The sequence below is a fragment of the Arvicanthis niloticus genome, chromosome 4 (assembly GCF_011762505.2).
Source record: "Arvicanthis niloticus isolate mArvNil1 chromosome 4, mArvNil1.pat.X, whole genome shotgun sequence".
NCBI classification, from domain to species: Eukaryota; Metazoa; Chordata; class Mammalia; order Rodentia; family Muridae; genus Arvicanthis; species Arvicanthis niloticus.
The window spans coordinates 78,358,069-78,383,950 of record NC_047661.1 but is presented as its reverse complement, the minus strand read 5'-3'; the positions used below and the strand labels follow the sequence as shown (position 1 = coordinate 78,383,950).

Genomic DNA, 25,882 nt, shown 5'->3' with positions numbered 1-25,882 from the left:
CTTAGAAACAGTGGTCATGGGAGTGTTCATGGAATTTTGCTCATTGCCTTGCTTTTTCTTTGACTATTTGTGTTTATTGTCTTGCTTGTTCCTTGACTACTTGTATCTATTGTGTTGCTAGCCCCTCAACCCAGAACTGACCTGAATACTTGCATGTAGTTAAAATGGTATAAAAGCAAAAAGGAGGAGGGGGGATGGGATAGGGCATTCTAGGGAGGGGAAATGAGGAAAGGGGATGACATCTGAAATGTAAAACATAAAATATCCAATAAAAAACAAGAAAAGTGTATGCCATTGGTCATTGAGCCCCCAGTAAACTCTCTTCTGGTTCTTTCTTTCTTCTTTAAAGGATCTATTTATTTTATGTATGTGAGTACACTGTCACTATTGCTGTCTTCAGACACACCAGAAGAGGGCATTGGATTCCCTTACAGATGCTTGGGTGCCACCATGTGATTGCTGAAAATTGAACTCAGGACTTCTGGAAAAGTAGTCAGTGCTGAGCCATCTCTCTAGCCCCCTCTCTTCAGTTTCTGTGTGTCCTACTGGGTTTGTTTTCCTGCGGAACTACAATACATTTAGCAAGAATCTTAATTATTATGGCAAACTTAGGTTTTATGCAGTAAGAGTTTTACATAACAGGATGTGCTGAGGCTACTCCTTAGAGGCTATCCTCTTCTAATGCTTTTTCTTTCTCACTTTTTCTTCTTTTGGAGATCTTCTCCTGTTTGTTGCCTTTAGTTCTTGCTAGACAGAAGCACTGTTAGGGGTTAGAGACCACAGAGATACACAGGCAAAGGCCTGGTAGATATGATTTCCACTATTCCTAATAGGTTTCTTTAAACGGAAAGTGAACAAGTGCTGGTGGGTTCCTTAGCAGGCAGGGGTGCCTGCTGCTAAGCCTGACAGCCTGAGTTTGAACCCTAGAACCTACATGGTGGAAGAAAGCCAGCTCCTGCACTGTCCTCTAACATCACACATGTTCTGTGGCATGCGCGCGAACACACACACACACACACACACACACACACATACAAACACACACACACACACACACACACACACACGCAAACAAAGATAAAATGAAAGGAAAGTAAAAAAGATCTTTATAAGAAATATAATCAGTGATGCCCTCGGACTACAGACATCTCCTACTAAGATGCAAAAGATAAAACTTAAGGGCCGGCAGAATGGCTCAGAGAGAAAGCATGCCTGATGCCATGGCTGATGACCTGAGTTTGATTCCCAGAACCCACATGGTGAAAGGAGAGAACTGGATCTCACTAATCATCCTCCAATCTTGACAGGCATGCCTTGGCATGATCTTACCCACACAAATACACACACTAATAAATAAATGAATTAAGAAAACAACATGCACCCCCCCCCCCAAGTAAGATGTACCCTCTTTCTGAACCAGGTTGGTGTTTTCATCTGGACTCTGGGATACAGTGTCTCCTACTTTCAGTTATCTAACTGACAATCGAGGTGTTGTGAAATCAATCTTAAAATCCAAAAGCAAACATTTATTTATTTTGTGTAGGAGTAGGTGTGTGCATTTCACTGTGGTATGTGTGAGTGTGTGTGTAAATCACAGTACAACTTCAAGGAGTTGGTTCTTTCCTTCTATCAGGACTAGACTCATAGTCAGGTCTGGTTGGCAGCAAGAGCCCTTTTCTGCTGAGCAATCTGGCTGGCCCTGCAAAATCAATCTTGACATAGGCCTTGGTGTGCAAGCCAGGACTGCTATTTCTGTTTTCATCTGTGAACATGGAAGTGCAGAGCTATACTTTGTTATTTCAGAGATTGAGGCAGGCTGAGACGAGAAGCTTCTCTTTACTGGAAACATCAGAGGCTTTAGTCCTCACTGGAGTCTGGCAGAGACAAGCAGGCAGCTCTAGCATGAATCTAGAAGTGAGGCCTTGGGACCTATTTTTGGGTTTTGAAAGATAAAAGTGACCAAAGCTAGCTGGATCTAGATTTAAAATACACAACCATTAGCTGAGTTCACATAAACAAAAATCAGTATTTCAGGCTTTATCTTTTCAGTATCCAAACTGGATACTGGAATGTTTAGAGGTTCAAAACTTTGACCCTCAGGGCTTTGGGAGAATTATTTGAAAGCACTAGTCTTGGTAGTGGGGAGCTAGGGCTTCACTCTTGGACCTGCTTCCCACTTAATTAGTGACACTGTGCGAGCTAATTCTATGTTCTGCCCCACGGTTCCTATGTGTTCCACAGAGGGAGGGCTTGTTGAGACTAAACTGAGATGAATGTAAAAACAGAAGTGCTTATCAAGAATACAACTAGGAATGCAGGCCCTGTATAATAGACAAAGCTGAAGCAATACAATGCTCTCCAATGATGACCTCATGAATCGCTGATGTTAATAACACATTTGCTGAAATAAGTCAGTGTTTGCCTCTAGAAAATTAGAGATTATTATATTTTTATTTAGGGTTGTGTGTGTATGTGTATGTGCTCATACCATGACCGACAAGTGGAGGTCAGAGGACAGTTTCTCCTTCCGTCATGCTGGTCCTGTGGATGGAGCTCAGGCTATCAAGCTTGGCAGCAGGAGCCTTGAGCCTGAGCCACCTTGCGGGCACAAGTTAAGTCATTGAAATACATCAGGGCAACATCATCATAGTAACACATGAGCTGAGAATCAGCCTCTCTTTATGAACTGCAAATACCCACTGGATTCGGGATTACAGCACAGGACCTGTGTGCACAGAACAGATGACGTGCACTGGCCAGAGTAAGTACTGCACAAACAAGCACACATCACAGCCCAGTTATTGTTTAAGCTTGTGGGACTACTTCAGACCAAAAACTGCGCCTCATTTAACTGGAGTGGAAGAGGTGTGCCTGCCCCAGATCCCGATTACGGCATTTGCCAATGGGATTGGAACATTGCTCAGTTGATGGCATTCATCAAATGTAGCTGATCATCAAACTGAATTAAATATGGACAGGCCAAAATCTGCGGGAGAAAAGCTGCCTTGACTGGAGTGCAGGGACTGGCTGACCTTCCTACAGAATCCCCACCAACTTCCTCACCTCCTCAAACACAGGAGAGGCCAATTCTTTCGCTTTTTCAGATCCAACAAGTAAAACCTTTCTTAAATGGTCCTTATCCATCTTCAGTTTCTCAATCTCCCTCCTGATGGGAGCAAATTTCTCAATCACAGCATCGGCCACTAGCAGCTTGTATCGAGCAGTGTCCATGCCTGCACTACTGCGGACCACCTCCTCCACCGAAAGGCCAGACACGGCCGCATGGATTGCCACCATGTTGGAGACACCAGCTCTGCTTTCCGGCTCGTAGGTGACCTCTGACGTGAAGTCCGTCACAGCCTTGCGGAATTTCTGTACGATCTCCTCTGGGCTGTCTGTTATTTGGACAGTGGCCAGTTTGTCAGGGTCTGATTTTGACATCTTGGCAGAAGGGTCACGAAGAGATTTCACTTTCTTCATGGATGCTAGTGAAAACAAGGCAAGTCACTGAGAACCTTACAGTCTAGACCTCGAAAATACCAACCCGACCAGAGATACTGATTGCCCAATAGCATGCCTTCATCTTGGAGAATTTGTGCAATTTATCAACTATGGAAGTAAAAACATCAGAAATCAATCTTGTTAGTGTGACATTCACAGCATGTATCAGCAATTATTCATCCAGTGTATAAATGACACAAAAGAGACTATGTTGGTTATACTGCTTATGCTATGCACACTTGAGGGGACCACAGATGCAACCCAGGTCACAACCCTTTCGAGGCAAGTGCCTTTATCCTCTGAGCCATCTCTCTGGCTCTGTGTACACTTCATTTTTAAACATTTTTTTTTTGCCTGTGGGTATATGCACAGCTATACATGTCCTATGGTGAGTTTGTGGCCAGAGAACAACTTTAGGGAGTTGGTTTTGAGGTAAGGTATCTCTTGTTCTTCCTGACACTATGCAGCTGGCCATTTTCCTGTCTCCACCTCCCACCTCACTATAGGAATGCTGCAACTTTAATGATCTGTGGCAATCCTTCCTTGTCTCTACACAGAATTATAAACTTACAGACACACCTGCACATACACACACACAGTGATACACACATACAGACACACAGTGATACACACACACAGTGACATACACACACACACACACACACACACACACACACGGGGAGTGTTGCTTCATAAACAAGTGTTCTTGATAACTGCTTAGTTTATGGCTATTAGAGATGAAACTGAGATAGGCTAAACAGCAATAGATGGAACACTGGCATTTTACTTATTGCTATGAAGGAGGCTGACTTCAATGCATGGGACGCTCTAGCAGAGCTGGGGCTGGCATTTCAGACGCAGTGGGTGGACTCTGCCCATCTCTGCTGTCTTTCAGACAACAGCAGTGAGGATCACCAGCTCCCTCCCCTTCTGTGTGGATCATGCCAAGCAGCTCTCGTTTTCCTGACATTTGTTTGACTGTGAATGTTGAGATGGGCGAAGAGCATCAGCCTTGGGATCAGAAGAGCTGACAGGGTTCAGCTTTGTTATCGACTAGACACGTGACTTGGACATACCCTTGGTGAGCCTTAGTTTGTGTGTAAAACTATGTGTAATTTGCTCTATCAAATAAAAATGTTATTTCATACATACAATCTATTTACATATACTTAAGAAATTATGATTTTTAAAAAAGTTTCTTCCACATTTTCACAAATTTAAAGATTTATTTATTTTATGTATATAAGTGCTCTATCTGCATGTACACCTATATGTGAGAAGAGGGCATTAGGTCCCATTACAGATGGTTGTGAGCCACCATGTGGTTGTTAGGAATTGAACTCAGGACCTCTGGAAGAGCAGCCAGTGCTCACATTTTGTTTTTAACGTTTTCTAGACTCTAGCATCATCTCCTAGTACCACATGAACAACAAAGATTCCAGTTACAGATCCTGAAGCCTGTCAGTGAGAAAGCCACATTTAGTGTCAGTGAAATTCCAGGTCTCTAGTCTACTCTTCAGTATGTACCCGGCAATCATGATCATCTGGTTGCTACTTACTGAGAATGGACTTGGGCAATGGAAAGAACTCCCCATACTTTTGGTTGAAACTTCGAGCTAGATCCTGAACTAGTTCCATGTGCTGGACTTGATCTTCCCCGACAGGAACGTGTGTGGACCTTTTAATAAAACACAGACAGAAAAACTCAGTGAGGCTCCTTAGCTGGAAATGATATTGCAAGCAGCTGCATTTCCTGTGCCTACTTCACTGTTGGTGTTCAACAAATGTTCACCAGCTACAGAGAGAACACTAAGGCCCAAGTCTTTATCTGTGTGCTGAAGGCATGTTTGTCTACTCTGGTTCTGTTTCTCCCATCTCGAAAGAGCAGAGCCATCAACACCAGCATGACAGGATCTGGCCGGGAGGAAGCCATGGCATCTTCAATAGCACATGCTTTGTACATAATTGTGTCTAAAAGCCACTCTTCATCCCTCACCCAGTCAGCAGATTACTCCAGCCTAGACCAGATGCCTTTACCTCAGAGCTGCAGCTCACACTTGAAAGACACCCCACCCATTCTTCAAATTAGAGATGGCAGACAGCTCTTCCGGCCAGAGGTTTTCCTCCCCATCAAACGAGGCATGACTCTTGATCTTTCTACAATATGCTTCTTCATTTTCAAGTATTTGTAATTGGAAGACAGTTAACATACTGTGGGGAACTCAAATGAAAATCTCACAATACACTGTAGTTGCTTCTTAAAATGTACAGTGAAAGAAGCAAATTGCAGAGCTTGTGAAGGGCACACTGATGTTTACATAAATTAAGAAAGTTATGTTCAGGTGCTACATGTTTTTAGGATGCACAGATGTGGGATGATTCTGGAAACACTGATGAAAGTCCTGAGTTAAACACCCAGGACTAAAAGATGGACAAAAATAATGATCATAATGATAATGAGAGAAATAAAGAAAATTGAGACATACCCAAACCACCCTTGTTAACTCATATACCTGTTCTTCTGTTCTTAAAGATGAGAGGGAAATGATTTTGAGAAAAGGAACAAAGAAGACTTGAATGTTATCTAATTTTTTTTTTTTTTTTTTTTTTTAAATAAATGAGGATGTGGGAAAAAATCCACTTAGAATGTAAGAGAAACAATTTATGATGATGTCACTCCTGTATATGCAGTTCACAGTGTGGGATCCTGAGGAGGCACTCAGGAAGTGTGACTGTGCAGACAGGTGACTTCAATGTTTAATGCATGGCTAGGTTTGATAGCACAGCTGTAGCTTCTGAGCAAGGAAGTTTAATTTGGAAGAAGCAGTGAGCAACCATCTAGAATTTCTCCGTCTTCCCAAGCCTTCATTTCCTTTGCAAACTTTGATAATGAAGGTACCATCCATCTGGCTGGTTTCTAGGGTTACCAAGTGTTTCCTGAGGTAAGACTTCAATACATAAAAGCAACTGATACGACAAACACTCACTAACGTTTGATACAACAAGAGACAGAATGGTAGGAGAAAGGCATAGATGGCCTTATGGAAGGCACATTGACTTTCTCAATTAACAGCATCTTCATTTTAATGGCCAACTCACCCTGAAAAACAGAAATAGTAATCTTCAAACCCATAACATACACTGTCACAAACCCAGTGGCAACCCAGATTTGGGTACAAAACATATGTGAAACTGATGGGTAGCCCCCCACATATAAACTATTTTATAGGAATTCTGGGAAGTCTGACTTAAGAAAAACAGGACAGTGGGTGTAAGGGTGAAGGTATGGCCGAGGCTCTTCTGTCCATCTAAGGACAGCAAGATGGCGCTGGGAAGGTGCAGAGGGCCCAGGAGGGCTAAGGCTGGAGCAGGCCAGTGTCAGCTCCGTGAGCGGTCAAAAGGCATGGTCACGCTGTACCTTCTGATCGGGACAGGGCTGCGGGGGCTCCTCTTTGGGGTACACAAGCACATGGCCCACTCTTGTCAATTTCTTTTTGACTGGTCTTTGCTACTCTTATGACATTGTAATTATAGTGAGACCCATATGCAGAGGTCACTTTGACTCTCCCAGACCAAATTAGCCAACCGAGCAGGTTAAAAAGCAATTACAGTAGCTCGTCGGAAATCACAATGGACGGCAACTAACACAGAAAAAACAATTACCATAATCAATACACTTTAAGCACATCAAAATGAATATTTCCACATGTCAAAATGGTTCCAGATTCCCAAAGCCACCCACTAAACAAAAAACACATTTAGTTTTCATAATGACGCTGTGTGTGACTCGCTTCTTGTCGGATCCTTGACTCTTTTCTTACAAATCTGTGGGGTTTTGATTTTTTTACAAGAGGATTAAAAACCATTTTAATTTTTTTCACCTGGCCCCACTGTTCCACGTGGCGCCTGCATCTGCCTTTGGTTTGTTTGTTTCTGGTCCCTCCTCCTGCCGCTTTCACCTCCTGTAATTTATCTTGGCCTTTGCTTCCCATCCGCGGAGTTCACACTTTACTTTATTCAGCCTGTCTTTGATTCCACTCACTTATGGGGCTTATTCTCTTCACATTTCCAACCTCTCTCCCCATAGTCTGCCTTTCACTTCAAATAATTTAGGGTTGCCCTCTCAAAATTTATATCCGACATAATGATATCCATATTAATACTCCCACTCTCTCCCTCTCTTTTATTCCCTCTCACCCTGGCTGCGCTTTCTCAGACACAACATAAAACAAAGTCTTTCATAATTTTGATTGTTATAACTTCTGTCACATAATAATGCCTCTGATCTTCTTCTTTGGTGACTGAGCGGTTTTTCTTTTGCTTCGATCCCGACTGCCTGAAGTTTCCTTGGGCTCCATCCCACCCCTTTGGCAGCATTAGTGTCCAGATGAATGATCATTGTCTGTGTGGATATTGCTTTCCCTGACTTGCTTGGCTGTGCCTGTGGGTTTTCAGAACTGCAGCCTTTACTTGGCAGGCTGGGAAAGGGGCTTGGAGCCGTCTTTCCTGTCACAAAGGGCTGGTTCCCCCTTACTGATTACTTACTGGACATGACTCTCCCTTCTAGTAATTACTTGTTAGATATGAATACTCATTATATATGGAATGAAACCGTGGCTTCTGACTAGTCTTCTCCTAGAGCTGCCCACCTCATTGCAGGGCAACACCTAATAAATATGCACATGATCTTCCGCATGCCCCACCATCACGCTCCAGGCCATGAAACTGCCTCCAAACAGCAGGTCCCAGCTACTGCTCTCCTTTACACGTCCTTTACACGTATGTAATTGTGTTCATTTAGATGGCATTGATGACAACAACCTTACTCTGTCCTTGAAATACACAGACAGCTTCCCACTCTTTGTGGGGTATGTACTGGCTTGTCTGTTGATAGCCCCCACTCACTCTCCTCTCTGCTAGCTCCCAGTTTCAGGGACTGGAAGCCTGGCAATGGATTTTGTTTAATATAGCCCTATTGATATTCCAGAAAGAAAGAAAAGGCATAGCTGCGCAGGCCGTGTGGTAGAATGAAGCTGGGACAACAGCTTGCAGGATCCTGCAAGATTCCAGGACTCTGGGCTCACTGGATGAAGGTTTTAAAACTGCTTTAAAAAAGTGTACTCTCCGTGGCAATGCCTCCACCCTCAGACAATAGGAAGACTCCCCTAGAAGCTGAAACCACCAACCTGAAGTCGCAGGCCACTTAGTTTACTGTCTCCTTTGCTCCTTTTCTTCCTTTGCACTTTGTACTCCCCAGAGACCGCTTGGTCCCAGTCTATAGTGTTACTGGGAGACGTGGAACCACTCAGAAGCTGGGCCTTCTAGAAACAAATTAGGTCACTGGGGTGTGGCCCTGGAAGGGAACTTGGGGACCCTGGCCTGCCTCCTCCCTACACCTCTTTTTGTCACTGTGAAGTAAAGCAGCGTTGTCCCACCATGTGTTTCTGCTATGACATCCTGCCGTACTGTACACCTGCAGTAATGGGGTCAACCAATCATGTGCTGAAACCCTGAAACCTATGCAGAAATAAACCTTCTCTCTGTTAAGTTGTCTCACCTCAGAGATTCTGTTATAGCAAAAGTTTTTGAAGGCTCATCGCCTCATTCTCCTGTACCATCCCAGAATTTCTTTGTTTACACATATTTATTTAGTGTACAGTGTGTGTGTGTGTGCATGTGCACGTGCGTGTGTGTGCATGAGCGTGCACACATGCATACATGCCACAGTATGCTTGTGGTCAATGCTCTCTCCTTCCACGTGGGTTCTAAGGCTGTACTCAGTTTGTCAGGCTTGGGGGCAAGGGCCCTTCCCTGCTGAGCAACCAAGCCCATTTCAACTTCTGGTTTTCTAGTCTCAGCTTTGTCTCCTGTTTGTCTGCTCAAATTATTGGGAAACACTGGTTTCAGAACTTAGCAAATTTCCCCCCAAGAGTTAATTTCTCTTTCTTTTTAAAATTTAAAATTATTAGTAGTATTTTAATTATTAACTAATTTAAATAATAACTGAATATTGATTATTAATATACATTTTTGGCAGTACCTCACATATACTAGGGAAGTGCTCAGACACTACACGACTCTGTCCTGAAAGCTAATTTCTTCATCTGGAAATGGGAATATCACCACCTGTCTTACAGAGCATCATGAGGATTTGAGTACCATGTATCTATCAGTTATTAGGATACTTGGAGAATACCACTCAACACTTGTCAGTCCTTCCTTCTCTCCCCTTCAAAGGCATGCACAGTGGTACTGCCTGGAACTGCTGCATTACAGATACTTAAAAAAAAGTGTTAACTATAAATACACTGTGTATCTCTATATATGTATACATATATAGGAAGAGACACAAAAATAAAAAAAAAATATTTTCTTAATATCTGGCCAACTATTTATTTTTGAGAATTTTATACACTGGCAGTGTATTTACATCATTTTTACTCTTCCTTCTCCTCACCTCCAACTCTTCCCATGTTCACCCCAACTCTCTTAAAGTCATGGCCTATTCCTCTATAATTATTGTTATATGACACAGACACAGACATACAGACTCAAGACACATAGAAACACACACACATACACCCTCCCTACTGAGTCCATTTAGTGTGGCTCCTACATATGTGTTTAGGTCTGACCAGTTGGGGCTGAATGACTCTCAGGGGCTTGCGCGGAAGCAGAGTTTAGGTGACATATTGTTGAGGTGTCACAGGTAGAGTCTGGGAGACATTATCTAGCAGCAGGTCTTCAGGTTCTCTGACAGGCAGCTATTTAAAATTGGGCATTCAGATAAATAAGGAAGATATAAATAAAAATTAAGAACTTTTGCTATTTTCAAGCTTTGTCTTTCTTCATGTATCTGCTATTATTGTTATTATTATTGTTTTGTTGGTATAGAGACTGAGTCTAAGGCTTCATGTACACTAAATAAGCTCTCTACTCCTGAGCTACATCACCTACCCAGTTTTTGCTTTTATTTTGGGACAGTGTCTCACTAAGTTACTCAGGCTAGCTTTGAACTTATTCTGTAGATCAGGCAAGTCTTGAACTTGTGACCTTCCTGCCCAGCCTGATAAATAGCCAAGATCACAGACCTGCACTCCAGGCTTGGCTAAAATTTCTGTTATCATGCTCTCCAGATAAGATAATCTCAGCTCTCCTGCCTGGGTTCCTTAACCAATGCCTATGGAAACAATTACACACGTCCTTTATCAGCCTATCTGAAGCTGCTTCTCTGTTCATTTCCTAGCATGTTCTCAGGCTTACCACAATACTCATTCTAATGCTGACTTTGACAGAAGCAAATACAAAATCTGTATCAGACTTGCATCAGTATTCTATGAAGAGGCCACATAGATGTTCAGGTGCCTAGAAACCACAGATGTTCTACCCATCCTTCAATCCATCAACCTACCTGTGTTTATAATATAAATATTCCTAGACATTCTGGTCATGACTTTTCCCAGATACAGAAATATGTGAAACAAAACAAAAACAAATAAAACCCCCTACCTGCATAGGTGGTCTAGCCTGAGACTAGACAGAGGGGAATGCTGGGTTGTTTCTTTTAGAAAAGGGACATGCTGATGTCCACACCTATAATCTAATCATGGCTTTAAATCTGCCAGACAATTTCTAGGCTAAGAAAGGAGACCCATCTTGAAGTAGATGATGCCTGGTTTTAGAGAAAAGCATTTTAATCTGTTTATCTGAACAAAGACTCTCTACAAATCAGAATGGGATGGAAGAGCTTTACCACTAGCACCCACCCTCCTTTCTGAGGCTGGAGAGAAGTACTATTCTAACCACTGATGAGATCTGTAACAGTTAAGGAGGAACACTACAGAATGGGAAAGAATGCCTACCCTGGAAACACTTAAGACTCTTATGAGTGAATCCTGCTGATGCTGGAGACAGAGAAGAAGCCATCAGGAAACTCAGGGATACCTGCCACATCTGAACCACTGACAGTTTTGTGTACAATACTTGGATATTTGCAACCCCAGGCTTGACTCTAAAAATGGTGGCATGTAAAACATGCTTTGAGATCTTAGAAATCCATTTCACTGATGTCAGCCTTCTAACAGTGTCCTCCTATATCTAAAAATCATAACTTCCTATAGCACTTCATCATGGATTGAAGTCAAGTAAGACTTCTCCCATTCATGCTGGTATGCCATCCAGTGTTGTCATTATGTAGGTCTTGTTAAGATGACCAGATTGTTTCAACCATGTGCTATCAGTCCTATGTAATTTGCTCAATAACTCCCAGAGGTTCCCTGTTCATCTAACTTGCAAATAAAAGGACTGCTTTATATATATGTACATATGTATATATATATATAAAATCATTTTGCTAATTAGACTTTGGGCAATTGATAAAAATATATCTCAGTTGCCTCCTATTACAATTTTAACTTTTACAGCTTCAGTTACCTAGACACAACTGTGGTCTAAAAACATACATGAAAAGTCCCAGAAGCAAGCAATGTTTTAATATGCCCATCACTGTATGCAAAATGCCAACCTTCCCTTGCCTGCCACCAATCAGCACTTCCATGATGAATATGCACCTTCACAGGCACATGAGCTCTCATATCAGTGGGTGCAGCCTCACAGGGACTTACTGACATCATACTGGTCCCAAAGCACACACAGTGATGCTGGCAATCCAGATACGCGGAAAGGAAGCGGTGAAAAGATGAGCGATGCCAACTTAAGGGAAAGGAAGCAATTGTGTGTTACGACTGTTAAAATCTATAGTAAGAACTAATCTGTCTGAGAAATCACAAAAAAGGAAAGACTTAAGTTCCTGTTAACTCTACCAAACTAAGAAAGCACGATAAGCACTTACTCCCTCTCCTTCAGCCCGATGACATCATCTAACAGCATGAGAAGCAAGGCAGGCACAGCACAGTAAAATAAACTTGGCGCTGGGCCTGGGCGCAGCCTCTAATTCCAGCTGCCTAGAGGCTGAGGCAAGAGAAGGCTGTATGAATTCACACAGAGTGAACTCAAGGCCGGTCTGAACAACTTAGGCAGACTCTGTCTTCGAAGCCAAAATACAAATGTGTCACAGTGGTAGGGTGCTTGCCGAGCAAGTGTAAGGCCCGAGGTTCAATCCCCACTACAGAAAACAAAACAAAACAGATACATGTAGAGAACACGTGACTCACGTGACGGCCACACCAGATGAGCACTGTGCCTGTTCTTGCCTCCTGTCGCCCCTTCCTCCTTGTCTCTCCCCATTCCCCTTTCCTTCCCTTCTCTCCTCTTTTGCTTCCTGGCCACAAGATGAACAGTTTGGGCTCTTAGTTATTTTCTGTCACCACCATCCAGCACTCTTTCATAGACGCAACCTGACAAACCTTCCTGATCTTAGACTGGAAGCACCTTCTGGACTCAGACCCGGGCTCCAAACCTTACTAGCTAGCATGACCTTAGATCTGCTGCTGACCACCCTGAGACCCGGCTATGTCTTCTGATGAACAGAAGTAACAATGATTCATTTTACAAGGCTGTTATCAGGTTAGTACACAGAGAAGACTTACTAAGGTCTCTAACAGATAGAAGGTGCTCTGCACTAGCTCTGAATGGCAATGGCAGTCGTGAGCAAGTCACTGAAAGACATACACTACTTGTGTTGTGCTGACTGTGTATCTGATCCTTTTTGTACCCCTCCTCCACAAGTCAAACCTTCTTCTGAGAGTTAAACATACTCAGGCGGCACATGCCTGCGATTCCAGCACTCAGGAGCCCGAGGATTACAAGTTCCAGGGGAGACCCTGCCATGAGCAAACAAACAGACATTCTCACACGGCCTCTCTCTTGTCACGGTGAGAGTGCAGGTACCCAGGGCTGGTGCCCCTTCTTACTTGTAGCACAGAATGTCTGCCGCCTGGAGTACAGGGTATGTGAGCAGGCCTACGGTCCCATCATGCTTCTGCTTTGCAGCCTTTGCCTGTGGACACAAGGAGAGAAGAGAAAGACTTCTGACTTCAACCTGATTATATTGCTCAATTAAGAAATTTTAAAGCAAGCCGAGTGTGCTCCGGAGCCACCTGCAATAACATACATTTGGCTGCTTATCATGTCCATGCTCCTGGCTTCGGAAGTGAGTGAGAGGGATCTGTTTTACCATTTCCATGGTGTTTGATTTTATTTTGGGAGCTGGGGCCTCCTTTGTGCAAAGCCCACCCAAGCTCTACCACCGAGCTACACACATGGTCCCTTGCCCCGGCATGAGTCTTATACCACCTCAATTTCTCATTCATTTCATTAAGGAGAAAGGAGTTTTCTAGCTTCCGAATCAGTTCAGAAACTATTACAAAATTAAATTTCTCAAAAACAATTACCACAAAGTTACTAGGTAAAGTTCATCAAAGATTAATTTAGAGAAGAGTTTGGAAAAAAAAAAAAAAAAAAAAACGGAATCTCATTTTTAGAAAGCTGCTACCAGGGTGGGCAAGACAGCTCATTGATTAAAGATGCCTGACACAAAGCCTGATGACCAGAGTTCAATCCCTAGGACCCAGATTCTGGAAACAGAACTGACTGCAGCAAGTTGTCCTTTGCTCTCCACATGTCACTGCTCACCCGCCTCCACTATGTGAGATACATGAAATGTAAGACAGAGAGATGGAAAATGAAAGCTGTGTTGCATTAATTTAAAAAAAAAATATTGTTGTATTTTTAATTTCATGTGCATTGGTGTTTTGCCTTCATGTATGTCTGTGTGAGGATGTCAGATTCCCTGGAGTTACAGACAGTTGTGAGCTGCCATGTGGGTGCTGGGAACTAAACCACTGGACTTCTGAAAGCGCAGCTAGTGCTTTTAACCACTGAGCCATCTCTCCAGCCCCAGTGTTGCAATAAATTCAAAGGTACATTTTATTTATTTGTTTGTTTATTTAATGTGTGTGTGTTCTTGCACCTGTGCATGTGCAAAGGTGAAGGCACACCAAGCTTGCATGGAGAGGTCAGAGAACAACCTGTGGAGAGTTAGTTCCCTCCTTCCATGGTGGGTTTTGGGAATTGAATACAGGTCCTCAGGCCAGTGCTGAGCCATCTTTCTATCTAATTCGTAAATTGATCATCATCGTCATCACCATCATCACTACTATTAGTAATTATGTGTATGTGTGTGTCTGCCCGTGTGCGAGCCACATGTGTGTAGGTGCCTACATAAGTCAGAAGAGGGTGTAGGGTCCCTGAAAGTTGATGTTCCAGGCTATTGTGAGCCACCCAATGTAGATGCTGGAAGAGTAAAAAACATTTGTAACTCCCGAGCCATCTCTCTAGTCCTGGGTTTTTTATATCAGCAACTGGTCCTTGAAACTACAAAGGAAGTGCTGTAAAGTAGAGAACACTTAGTGCTTACTGAGTGCTGGTAGCCTGTTCTAGGTGCTTTCCCCATCAATCCTGCAGCTGACCTCAGCAACCCTGACCCACCCTTCACATCACTCCTGCTGTGCTCACTGTTCCAGTCAGAACGGCTCTTAGCCCATCTCCCCAGGTCAATGAAGTTCTCCTCATTAGGTTCAACCAGGAATTAGTGGTATAACATTATAGTAACAGCAAAGTCTCTCCTAAAATTAAAATACGTTAGAGAACATTATAAAACGTTGATTCTAGTTCCCGGCACAAGGTCAATCTGCAGCATCCCCATCAGTGTGAGTTAATGTCGGCTCTTTGCACATCTAGAAGACAGCCATTTCTGCTGTGAACAACAGACGAGAAATGGAGTCAGGGGGCACAGGATTATGGAAAAGCCTGGAGCTAGGGAAGAGACTCCACCGTCAATCCTGGACCCGCAACTCATCTCCAAAACTGATCAATGGTGCCTCCTTCCGTGTTCTTGGTGTGAGAGGTGACATGGCTTGTTTCATAAGAACAACAATCCCGTTTAGTGAGACCTACACTTCTTACCCTAAAGGCCCAGCTGTGGAGGTTGGGTTTCAAGGTAAGAATCTGGGAGAGAGGCACGAACTCAGGCAACAAGGTTTGGACACAATCACATCATGGGGGCTGCTTTCTGCAGTTTAGGGGATGGCTTCTGAAGACCAATTTTTGAGGAAACTAATGGCCCTGAAAATATGCTCAAAAGAAACTGAAACTAAACATTAGTGTTGACATAATTGGGCTACCTACCTCTAGATACCCAACTGCAAAAGTCAGCGGCAGGAAAGCACTATGAATTATCTAACTTGCCTTTCTTAGTAGGATTTCTTACAAGAAAGACAGCCTTTTTTTTTTTTTCCCCTTGTAGGTTTGAACTGTTGCCTAGGCTTAACTTGTTTAAATGTTAAATGAAATATGTTATCTCTTGTCCCCACCATGAAAATATTCTTAATTTTAGGGGGAATGGGAGGCAATATCAGGGACCAGTAACGCAGAGATTCTGATTGTTTGTAATTATAGTGCAGTAGGTTCAAAGTCATTACCAATCCTATCAAAATACAGATAAAACAAATAACAATGAGATTCTGAAGTCAGAAAGAGTCCTGGTGGATCTTTCCATTTTCTCCTTGATACTGACACAGAACAGAAAATGATGCAGCACTAGCAAACAGTGGGTGGCAAACCAGGGCAGTGAATGAACTCAGAACTCCCAGCACCAGTAACAGCACAGATGAAAGCCTCCCTTTCCCATCAACACTCATGTTCTGGCATTTACCTTCCACTGGTGTAAATGCTGTAATCGAGGCAGTCTTACCATGCAGGTGAGGACCCAACTTAACTGAGTGTGTTCAGACACCTAAAAAAGAGAGAGAGAAAGGTGACCAGTGTCTTTTTGCATCTAAGCAGTACTAACAGACAACAGGGAGAGGCTGAAACAGTTGAAAATAACCCAAGTCAAGGTTATTAAATGGAAACAGGTGAAGGGCTGGACCATGATTCCTGATGCACAGAAAAGGATAACTAAGAAGAAGTTACTAAAAAACAAAACAAAAACCAACTAATACAAATAGCAGATTACTGTTTAAACCTTGGCATCCCTAGTGAGGAGGCAGCCATGGTCCTTTAGTAACTTCAGTGGGAATTCCACCACATCCTGGAGCATCCAACCCCTAGATTTTTTTTGTTTTTTTTTTTTTTTTTTTTTTTTTTTTTTTTAAAGACAGGGTTTCTCTGAGCAGCCCTGGCTGTATTGGAACTAGCTTTGTAGACCTGGCTGGCCTAGAACCCAGAGATCAGCCTGCCTCTGCCTCCTGAGTGCTGGAATTAAAGGTGTGTGCCACCTCTGCCCAGTTCATCCATCCACTTGAAATGCCAGGTTAATCAATAAATCTATTAAGTTTCTTCTCCTGTCCTCTCCTCCATTCTCTCCCCTCCCCGACACACATCTAAAGTCCTCTCTGACCCTTAAATCCATGACTGTAACCACAATACTTTTCACTTAGATGGTAAAGAAAGGCACCCGGCTCCAATGGAAAGACTTGACCTTTTCAGATCTTTGGCGATGAGAAAGTGGATCTCCTGCACCACTTGTCCTCCAAAAGAGTCTTAAAGTTCCTAACTCCTCCTCTCTTGACTCCTTCTCAACCTTCATTGTTTTTCCTCTTGTTTCTTCTGCCCCCTACCATTAATCAACAACAAAAAAATACAAACTCTATTCAACCTAGTTTTGTTTGAATCAAGTTTAATCAAGTAAGCAAAACCTGGCAGCGGCTGGGATGATTCTTGGGCCCAGGCCATACTCTAACTGATGACCTAGATTGTGAGCCCTAAGCATCCCATTTCTGGGCCCTGGGGATTCTGAGTCTATTGATTGTGGCATTCTGTGTCCATATGATTCCCTTAAAACGCTGAGACTCTTGCCAATTCTGCAAAGTGGCCCCAAATGTGTTCTCTGTGAGTTTTGCAAAGGGAACATAAAGGCCTGGGGATGAACCAGCCCAGGCCTGACTCACTAGCAAGGACTCACAAGCACTCCAACATCTGGAGTAAGACAGTTTCTCTCTTTTTTTTTTCTTCTCAAGTTATATAGTAAGAAGAGTTGTTTTTCATGTGCTTGACAAGGAATTGCTTTTAAAGTTTTGCAAGTCTCTGGATGGAGTCTGTCATCTTTCTTCTAAGAGGCCTTTGGGTTTCAGTGAAGGCAGTGGCAATGACAGGACTGTCCAGGAAAACTGCTAACTGCTGCACAGTAAACAAACAGCTACTCAATGCAAACAGTAACACAGAAAGTAGCTGAGGGCATGAGAGTTGCTCCCAGTCACCAGGGAAAACATGGTCCGTTTGAATACAGCTGACACCCACTAGCTTTAGGCATGAAAAGAGTGAGAGAATCCTTTTCCCTCGTTATTGAACGGAGGAAATGCAGCACGTGACTGTGGACATGTGGACAGAGGCAAGACATCTTCCCCTTCAATGCAGGGTCCAACACTTAGCCTTGGTGACGTAATAAAAACCTAACAACTGTGTCCCCATGGATGAAAGTATTTTGCTTGGGGTAGCTTTTTGTTTGGCCATATGGGATGAGAATTATTTAATATTTACCAGAGATTTTTATGTTCCAAATTAGCATTAAATTAATTCAAATCAATTCTAGTAGAGAAAGTAGGTAAAAAGTCAAAGCCAATTAACTTTTTGCCATTCCACTTCAATAATTATATGAGAAATAATAGAAATAATTGTCATTATCAAGATGATCACATGGAAAGGCACACATTTCTATTTGAAACAAAAGAAAAAGTGATAAATACCTAAATATATTATTTTCCTATATTGCAAAGCCACAAACCAAACAACTCTATGATCTGCTTTAGCTGTAGACACACAAAGGTACAGGACATCGGTTGGCCTGTTAGCCTTCCACAGACAAGTCGGCAGCCATCAACAGAACAAGACACAAGCCTTCTTCAGTCACTGTAGTTTGCCTGCCTTGTTCGTCCCTGTAAAACCCAGGCTGGTGAACTGTATGTACGAGGTACTATGAACTTCACTGGAAGCTGCAGAGGGAACAGACTTACAAACTAACTTGTTGATGCAGACAAAAGCAATTCTATGGGAGTGATTGCAGTGGAAGCTGAATTGTACTAGCTGAAGGGTAAGGCTACCAGGCAAGATGTGAAGACAGTCAGGAAGGCAGTGGGGCTTAAAGCTTTGTCTTGAGAGCACAGGTACTTTTATACTCTTGAGAGAAGCACAGTCCTCTTCTAGGGGGGGAGGCTGCCCTCTTAGACTGGGTGTAGGACTTGAGGGAGGGAGGAATGGGATCTCTGCCTAGCCAGCCAGATCACCTCACACCCAAGAGCTTCATCTTTTGGGAGCTGGGTCTGATTCCTAGCTCTGCTACTCAGTTACACTGGGGGAGCTAAGTCACTTTCACTATGAAGTGAGGTTCCCTAGAACAGGACCTAGCACAACATCAATTATTATTACTATAGATACTACAACAATACACCTCTTTACTCCATATGTCACCTCTAGGCCAAACCTCCCCACTCCCATTCCGTCTTTGCACTTAAGACTCTAGAAAGCTGGCCTTTTTATGTTTCCCAAACTCACAGGGACACTCACTTCAGTAGCTTTACGCTGGCTCTTTTCTCTGATGGAAAGTCTCCTCCTCCCTACTTCACCGTAAGTCTGCACAGCCTTTACCTCATAAGACTTACTAGATCTTACCATTAGAAACAGCCATCTGCTCACCATTAGAAACAGCCATCTCTTCCCTCAATTCATTGCTGATTTTACTTGATGCTTTTTTTTATGCCACTTATTGCCTATGATGGTCTGAATAAAAATGGCCTCCATAGGCTCACAGGGATCGGGATGTGTGGCCCTGTGGGAGGAAGTGTGTCAGTAGGGCTGGCTTTGAAGTTTCAAAAGGCTTAATTACCTCATTCCCAGTGTGCTGTCAGCCTCCTGCTTGTGGATCAATATGTGAGCTCCCAGCTATTACTCCCACCATGCCTTTGCTCACCACCACGGACTCTTAACTCTCTGAACCCGTAAACCTAATTAAACACTTTCGTTTATAAGTTGCCTTAGATGTGGTATTTTGTCACAGCAATAGGGAAGTAACGAAGATACCTTCTAGTAGAATTTATTGTTTGCTTACATACTATTGTTACTATTTTGCCAATTGAACAGAAATTAATAATTTTTAATTTGAATCATTCAGTGGCACGGCACAAGCACTTTGGATATAATAAATTTTCATTATGCTCTTGCAAAATTTATGGGGAAGGATTAAAGTCACATAGAGAAATGACAAAATAAGTGTGGCAATACAATAATATATGTGGCCAACCGACACAGTTAATTTCCACTGTCAACTTGATTTGATCAGGCATTAATGCGGCACAGTAACAGGCGAGCTTATGAGCAGTTTTCCAACGATGATTGACTGAGGAGGGAAGACTCAACTCTGAATGTGGGCAACACCAGCCTAGGTCTGAGGATCTAGACAGTAAACATGAGAACAGTGGAGTGCTGACATCCTCTTTATGCTTCTGATCTACTGAGATGTGAGCATGCAGCCTCGTCTCCTCACTGTCCGAGAAGAACGTCGTCACCCTGCCATCCTGCTATCCCTGCCATGATGCACTGTGCTCTCAAACTATGAACCATAATACACCCTTCCTTCCTCAAGTTGCTTCTTTTTCAAGTATTTGGTCACAGCCATGAGGAATGTAATGAGTACAGCTGTGTAATGATATTCTGAATCTATAAATATAGATCATAGAAATATGCTGTTCTGCCAGGCGTGGTGGCACATGCCTTTACTCCCAGGTCTTGGGAAGCAGAGGCAGGTGAATCTCTGCTTCCAGGCCACAGAGTGCTACAGAGTGAGACCCTGTCACAAACAACTCCCCCCAATTCAAATCACTCCAGACCAAAACCAAACACACTATTCTGTGAAAAAAAACTGTTAAAGGTACCACAATATATTATGTTTGCAAAATACTTTTTTTGTTTTGTTTTGTTTTGTTTTTTTTTTGAGGCAGGGTTTCTCTGTGTAGCCCTGGCTGTCCTGGAACTCATTCTGTAGACCAGGCTGGCCTCGAACTCAGAAATCCACCTGACTCTGCCTCCCAAGTACTGGGATTAAAGGCATGCGCCACCACTGCCCGCAAAATGTTTTAAAGTTACAAAACCAAACAACATTATATATACCCAGTGAATTATAAAATATAAGTTTGTGGGAAAATAGTATCAATTATAAGCCACACTGATTATATGAAGTTTAAGATTGTGGCTGCCTATGGTGAAAGGAAACAATCTGAGGAGAAGAGATGAAAGGGATATACAGGGAAGGATTTAAAAACTTCAACTTTATCTATGACTGTAAAAGTTTATGGGGCTGGAGAGATGAAGCACTGGCTGCTCTTCCAGAGGACCTGGGTTCAATTCCCAGGACCCACATGGTGACAAAAATCCATCTGTAACTCCAGTTCCAGGAAATTCTACATCTTCTGGCACAAGACATACAAGTGGTACACAGACAGACATACAAGCTAAGCACACATACTCATAAAATAAAAACGTTTATGGTGTGCACATGTGTGTGTACAAAACTTACACACCAGTATTGATAAAAATTAACATATTATTAAGTATTCATAGTAACTAAATCAAAACACATTTTCCCCAAAACTTTCAAGTAAGATTTACCTATTAACAACCTCAGGTAATGTAGTGTAACAAAAAGCAAAACACTGAAAACACTTAGATGAACATTTACCCAATAAAAATAAATGTTTGGCCCTAGCCTTATAATTAGTTGGAGGTAAGATTGCACACTCAAATATCCGTAAACCAGTGTCAAATTCCTTCAAAATTTCATAAACTTTTAGGAGAGCAGATCAAGCACATTTTAAAAAGCATGTGTGTGTGTGTGTGTACAAGTGTGTACATATGTGCATGTATGCTTGAGTATATTTGTGTGTATGTATGAGTGTGTGCATGTGTGCATGTGTGTATGTATGTATATATGTATGAATGTGTGTGCATGTGTATGAGTGTGTATGTGTGTATGAGTGTGTGTATGAGTGCATGTGCTTGAACGTGTGTGTGTATAAGTGTATGCATGTGTGTCTGTGTGTGTGTATGTGCATCAGTGTATAAGTATGTATGTGCACGCACTCATGCCTATGTGGGAGTCTGTGAAAACTGGAAATGTCAACACCGGACATCTTTCCTCTGTTCGTTTTTTGAGATTTGAGTCTCTCACTGAATCTGGAACTTACTGACTCGGCTAGACTGGCTGGTCAGTGGGCCCTTGCAAGGGTCACTTTGCCCACTTAGTGCCAGGGTTACAGAGGTATAACTGTCTTTATGTGGGTGATGAGGACCTGAATCTGAGTCTTCATGCTTCTAAGGGCAGGCACCTTACCAACTGAACCATCTTACCAGCTCTATCTTCTATAAATTATTTTTTCAACTAAAAGGAATGGAAAGCAAATACGATAAGATACTAACAACATTCATCTTTGTGCTGAGGACAAGAGTGTCCCTTAGGCCATAATCTGTATTTTTCTATATTTTTAAAATAAAAAAAATTAAGAAAAAGAGCATGGGGAAGCTGATTCCAAAATATATATTTGCTAGATATCAATCAGACCTAGTCAATTACCGGTTCAGTAATTCTTGGGTCAAATCTCTTACACACTCCCAGAGTTCTTTAGGACGTCCCTACTTCCTGTGCAAATGCTACCTTCCCATGAATCTGGTCCTGGAAGTTTTAGTAAAGACACTTATAGTCTATTCAGACTCCCAAATTCCCATTTATTGCTTCCTCTCAGAAACGTGCAATTTCATGCTGAGTTATTTTTATTAGACTCTTATCATCCCCATGACAAATCCCTTTAACAAGAGCCTTGTTTGGAGATCTGATTTTAATTAAAAAAACACACTATCAGTGATGCTCTCCCCCTCTCTTCAGTTGGGCTGCCTCCTGTCAGTGCTCACATTGGCCAGTGAGCATCGGGCTGTGCATTTCCAGAGTTCACTAACTCTTTCCTTGTCTAGTATCTCCCAAGCCACATATGCTGATTCTATCTGCCAGCTTCAAAAGTCACCTCTATCTATGCTCTGTGACTTACTGTGTACAAATGTACCCCTGTGCATAGTTCTGCTTATTTTGAAGTATTTTACTTATCAATCTATTGTAGGATAAATTAGGTAACAAATTACTCTTAATTTTAAGAGACATTGACTCTTTCTTATTTATAATATATTCTGATACCTATAGATTTTCCTTGACTCTGTATCTTTTCATTTCAGAGTCTGACCTGAAGAAGTAGCCCCTTCTCTGGAACTCCCCATTCTTGTCTTAGAGGGAAAAACAAAGAGAGCTAGGGCAAGCATGGGATGCCCTCTTGGGTACGGGATAAAGAGAAAGGAATCAAAGATTGATACCACAAAACACCCACTAACTCACACAGAAGGGTAAGTGTGGAAGAAAAGACAAGGGAGCTACAAAACACCCAGAACAAACAATGAGACACGACGTTCTTCCGTATCTGTAAGTGGAACAAATGGATTAAAGTCATCAAAGAGAACAGTGGTCCAATAGGTAAAAAACAACATCCAACTAACTATATGGTGTCAAAGGAAGACGAGGCAGCACATAAACTAAACATGAGAGTTTCCACCCAAAAAACAGCTGAAGAGAACAAGGTGGCTTTATTTCTATCTGATAAAATAGCCTTCGAAGCCCGGCAGTGGTGGTGCACACTCTAATCCCAGCACTTAGGAGGCAGAGGCAGATGGATCTCTATGAGTTAGAGGTCAGTCTGGTCTAACAGAGAGAGTTCCAGGACAGCCAGGACTACATAGAAAAACCCTGTCTTGGAAAGAAACATTTGAAACAAAAAAGCTTTCAAGAACCGCTCTTGCTTGACCATTATGTGCATTATGTCATCACCTTGCAGAGACTAAGATAAATCAGTAGGTCCTACTACATCAAGAAAAACCAAGGGTTGTGGCTACTGACAGCATGTCTGCTTTCTAGGGCAAATCTGAATTTTAGGAAACATGCATCTTTCATTCCCCAATACTTAACGCCTCCATGAAGAGATCTATGATAAAATTAACAACTTGGGTTTTTAATATTGTCAATAAAATGTGCATGAGAATTCCTAATTTTTCTATAACTCAGTCTTACACATGAAAAATAAAACTTAAAAAGCACTTTGTAGGTAATAAATAGTTCTCTAACATTAAGCCAGAAAATCACTGAAAATGCATATTATAAGAACACAACCACAGGAAAATAAAGGCTTTTCTCTATCTATAGCTACTTGTCTTGTTGCTGTGATGAAATGCCTAAGGAAAGCAATGGAAGAAAGGGTTTACTCTGGCACATCATGGCAGGAAAATGTGGTAGCAGAAGGCAGTGCAGCACACTGGATGCAGTCAGGACACAGAAGGCAGTGCAGCACACTGGATGCAGTCAGGACACAGAAGGCAGTGCAGCATACACTGGATGCAGTCAGGACACAGAAGGCAGTGTAGCACACTGGATGCAGTCAGGACACAGAAGGCAGTGCAGCACACACTGGATGCAGTCAGGATGCAGAAGGCAGTGCAGCACACACTGGATGCAGTCAGGATGCAGAAGGCAGTGTAGCACACTGGATGCAGTCAGGACACAGAAGACAGTGCAGCACACACTGGATGCAGTCAGGATGCAGAAGGCAGTGCAGCACACACTGGATGCAGTCAGGACGCAGAAGGCAGTGCAGCACACACTGGATGCAGTCAGGACACAGAACTCAATGACTCTTGTGCTCAGTTACCTTTCCTTCTCTAATTAGATTCTAGACCACAGTGCACTCAATGATGGTACTCATATTTACGGTGGGTCTTCTCATTTCAATTAACCCAATTAAACACACACACACACATACACACACACAGCAAAAGATTTAACATAACAAACGGTTAGTATTCAAAACATGTAAAAGATTTTTTCAAATCAATTTAAAAAAACCCATAATTTAAAAACATGGGCCAAAAATCGAAACAAATAAAAACAGATAAGAAAAAAAAAAAAAACCAAAAGAAAACAGAACAAAAACAAACAAAAAACAGGTAAGAACAGAAAGGTTAAGAAAAAGAATGTTTAATTTCAACTAGAAATGCCAATTATAACTAGATAGCACAGTGTATCATGGAGAAAGGAAAACATCTAGTAACCTGGTAACTGATATTGCTGTGGGCTCAGAGTGCCTGAGGTGGGGATACAAATTAGAGCCATTTGCAGCACAAGCAAGGTTTACTGAGCATGCAGCCTCACAATTCTGTTCTTGGTATATGCACTTAGAAAATACTCTGCCAGTGCCAGTAAGGGGGCTCAAGCTTGACTATTTATTTGAGTTGGATCCCTAGGACCCACGTGGTAGAAGGAGGGAACCAGTTCCTGCTAACTGTCCTTTGACCTCCACACTCAGGTCATTGTGTATGCATGCCCCTGCCCACACAAACAAATTTTTTTAAGACAACAAAACAAAAACAAAAGTCTTTGTCAAGTACACAAAGGGCATTTTCTAGCAGGACCACAGTACTATCGTTTGTAGTAAAAACAAAAAAATAAGTTTGAAAAAAAAATCTAAATATTCTTGCCAAGAAAATGGATAAAAAAAAAAATTGTGAAGGAGCCAGAACACTGTACAGCAATAAAACAAATGAACAAATCTCAGAAATGAAATAAAAGATGCAGAAAGATTTGCAGCAGGATATCATTTACATAGTTTGAAAATGTACAAAGAAATAATACAGATTATTTATAGCCATATCATATGCAATAAAAAATATAAACACATATGTGGGAATGAGAAATACCAAACAGATATAGGGGTTGCCTCTAGGGAGGCAGAGCATGGAGTGGAATTCGAGCAAGTTAAAAAGTTCTGCTATATTTGCAATGTTTTATTTTGAAAATCAAAACCTGTATGAAGGAAGTTAATATTTCAAAAGACATCCACTCATCTTCACAACTTTCCTGAGTGGTTGAAATATTTCTTTATTATCTAATAGTCTTGAATATCCAAAATATTCCTTGCAAAGGAAAAAGTAAGTAAGAAGTTTCTGAAAATATTTTATTAAGCAAGACTAAAAAGAGACAGTCATAAGCTGGATGGCCATCCGCCAATCCACTTCAGACAAAACCTTTGCGACATCAAGGATGTGTGGGCAACAAGAGGCACACAATGGCTGGTGATAGAAAGTTAGCTTTTGCCAAATGTGTCACCTCATTTTCTTTAAGCCCCTACTGTAGACACTAACAGGTTTCAGAAAAAAAAATTTGTTATTTGTCAGTTATGGCACAAATGAGAAGAGACAACAGTGACATTCAGTCCAGTGGAAAACAAAGTGTGTACTTTTCCATTTTTGTTCTAAGTGTGAAGCAAGACCTCTCCCTGAAAGCATG

At 42.1% G+C, this 25,882-nt stretch overlaps 1 protein-coding gene across 5 annotated transcripts in view; it reads right to left on the bottom strand.

The window, feature by feature from the left end:
* Wars2 (tryptophanyl tRNA synthetase 2, mitochondrial) overlaps positions 1-25,882 on the bottom strand; it is an 85,952-nt gene that overhangs the window by 9,807 nt on the left and 50,263 nt on the right. For 3 of the 5 annotated variants that reach the window (XM_034501512.2, XM_034501510.2, XM_076933021.1), the window contains 4 exons: positions 16,175-16,255; positions 13,374-13,459; positions 5,061-5,179; positions 1,090-3,485 (listed from right to left, as the gene is read on the bottom strand). In XM_034501512.2, coding sequence (XP_034357403.2) covers positions 3,037-3,485; positions 5,061-5,179; positions 13,374-13,459; positions 16,175-16,255 — 735 coding nt within the window. In that variant the 3' untranslated portion in view covers positions 1,090-3,036. Of the gene's footprint in view, positions 1-1,089; positions 3,486-5,060; positions 5,180-13,373; positions 13,460-16,174; positions 16,256-25,882 lie in introns of those variants that run through there. The other 2 variants (XR_013109981.1, XM_076933020.1) reach the window with 1 other exon arrangement.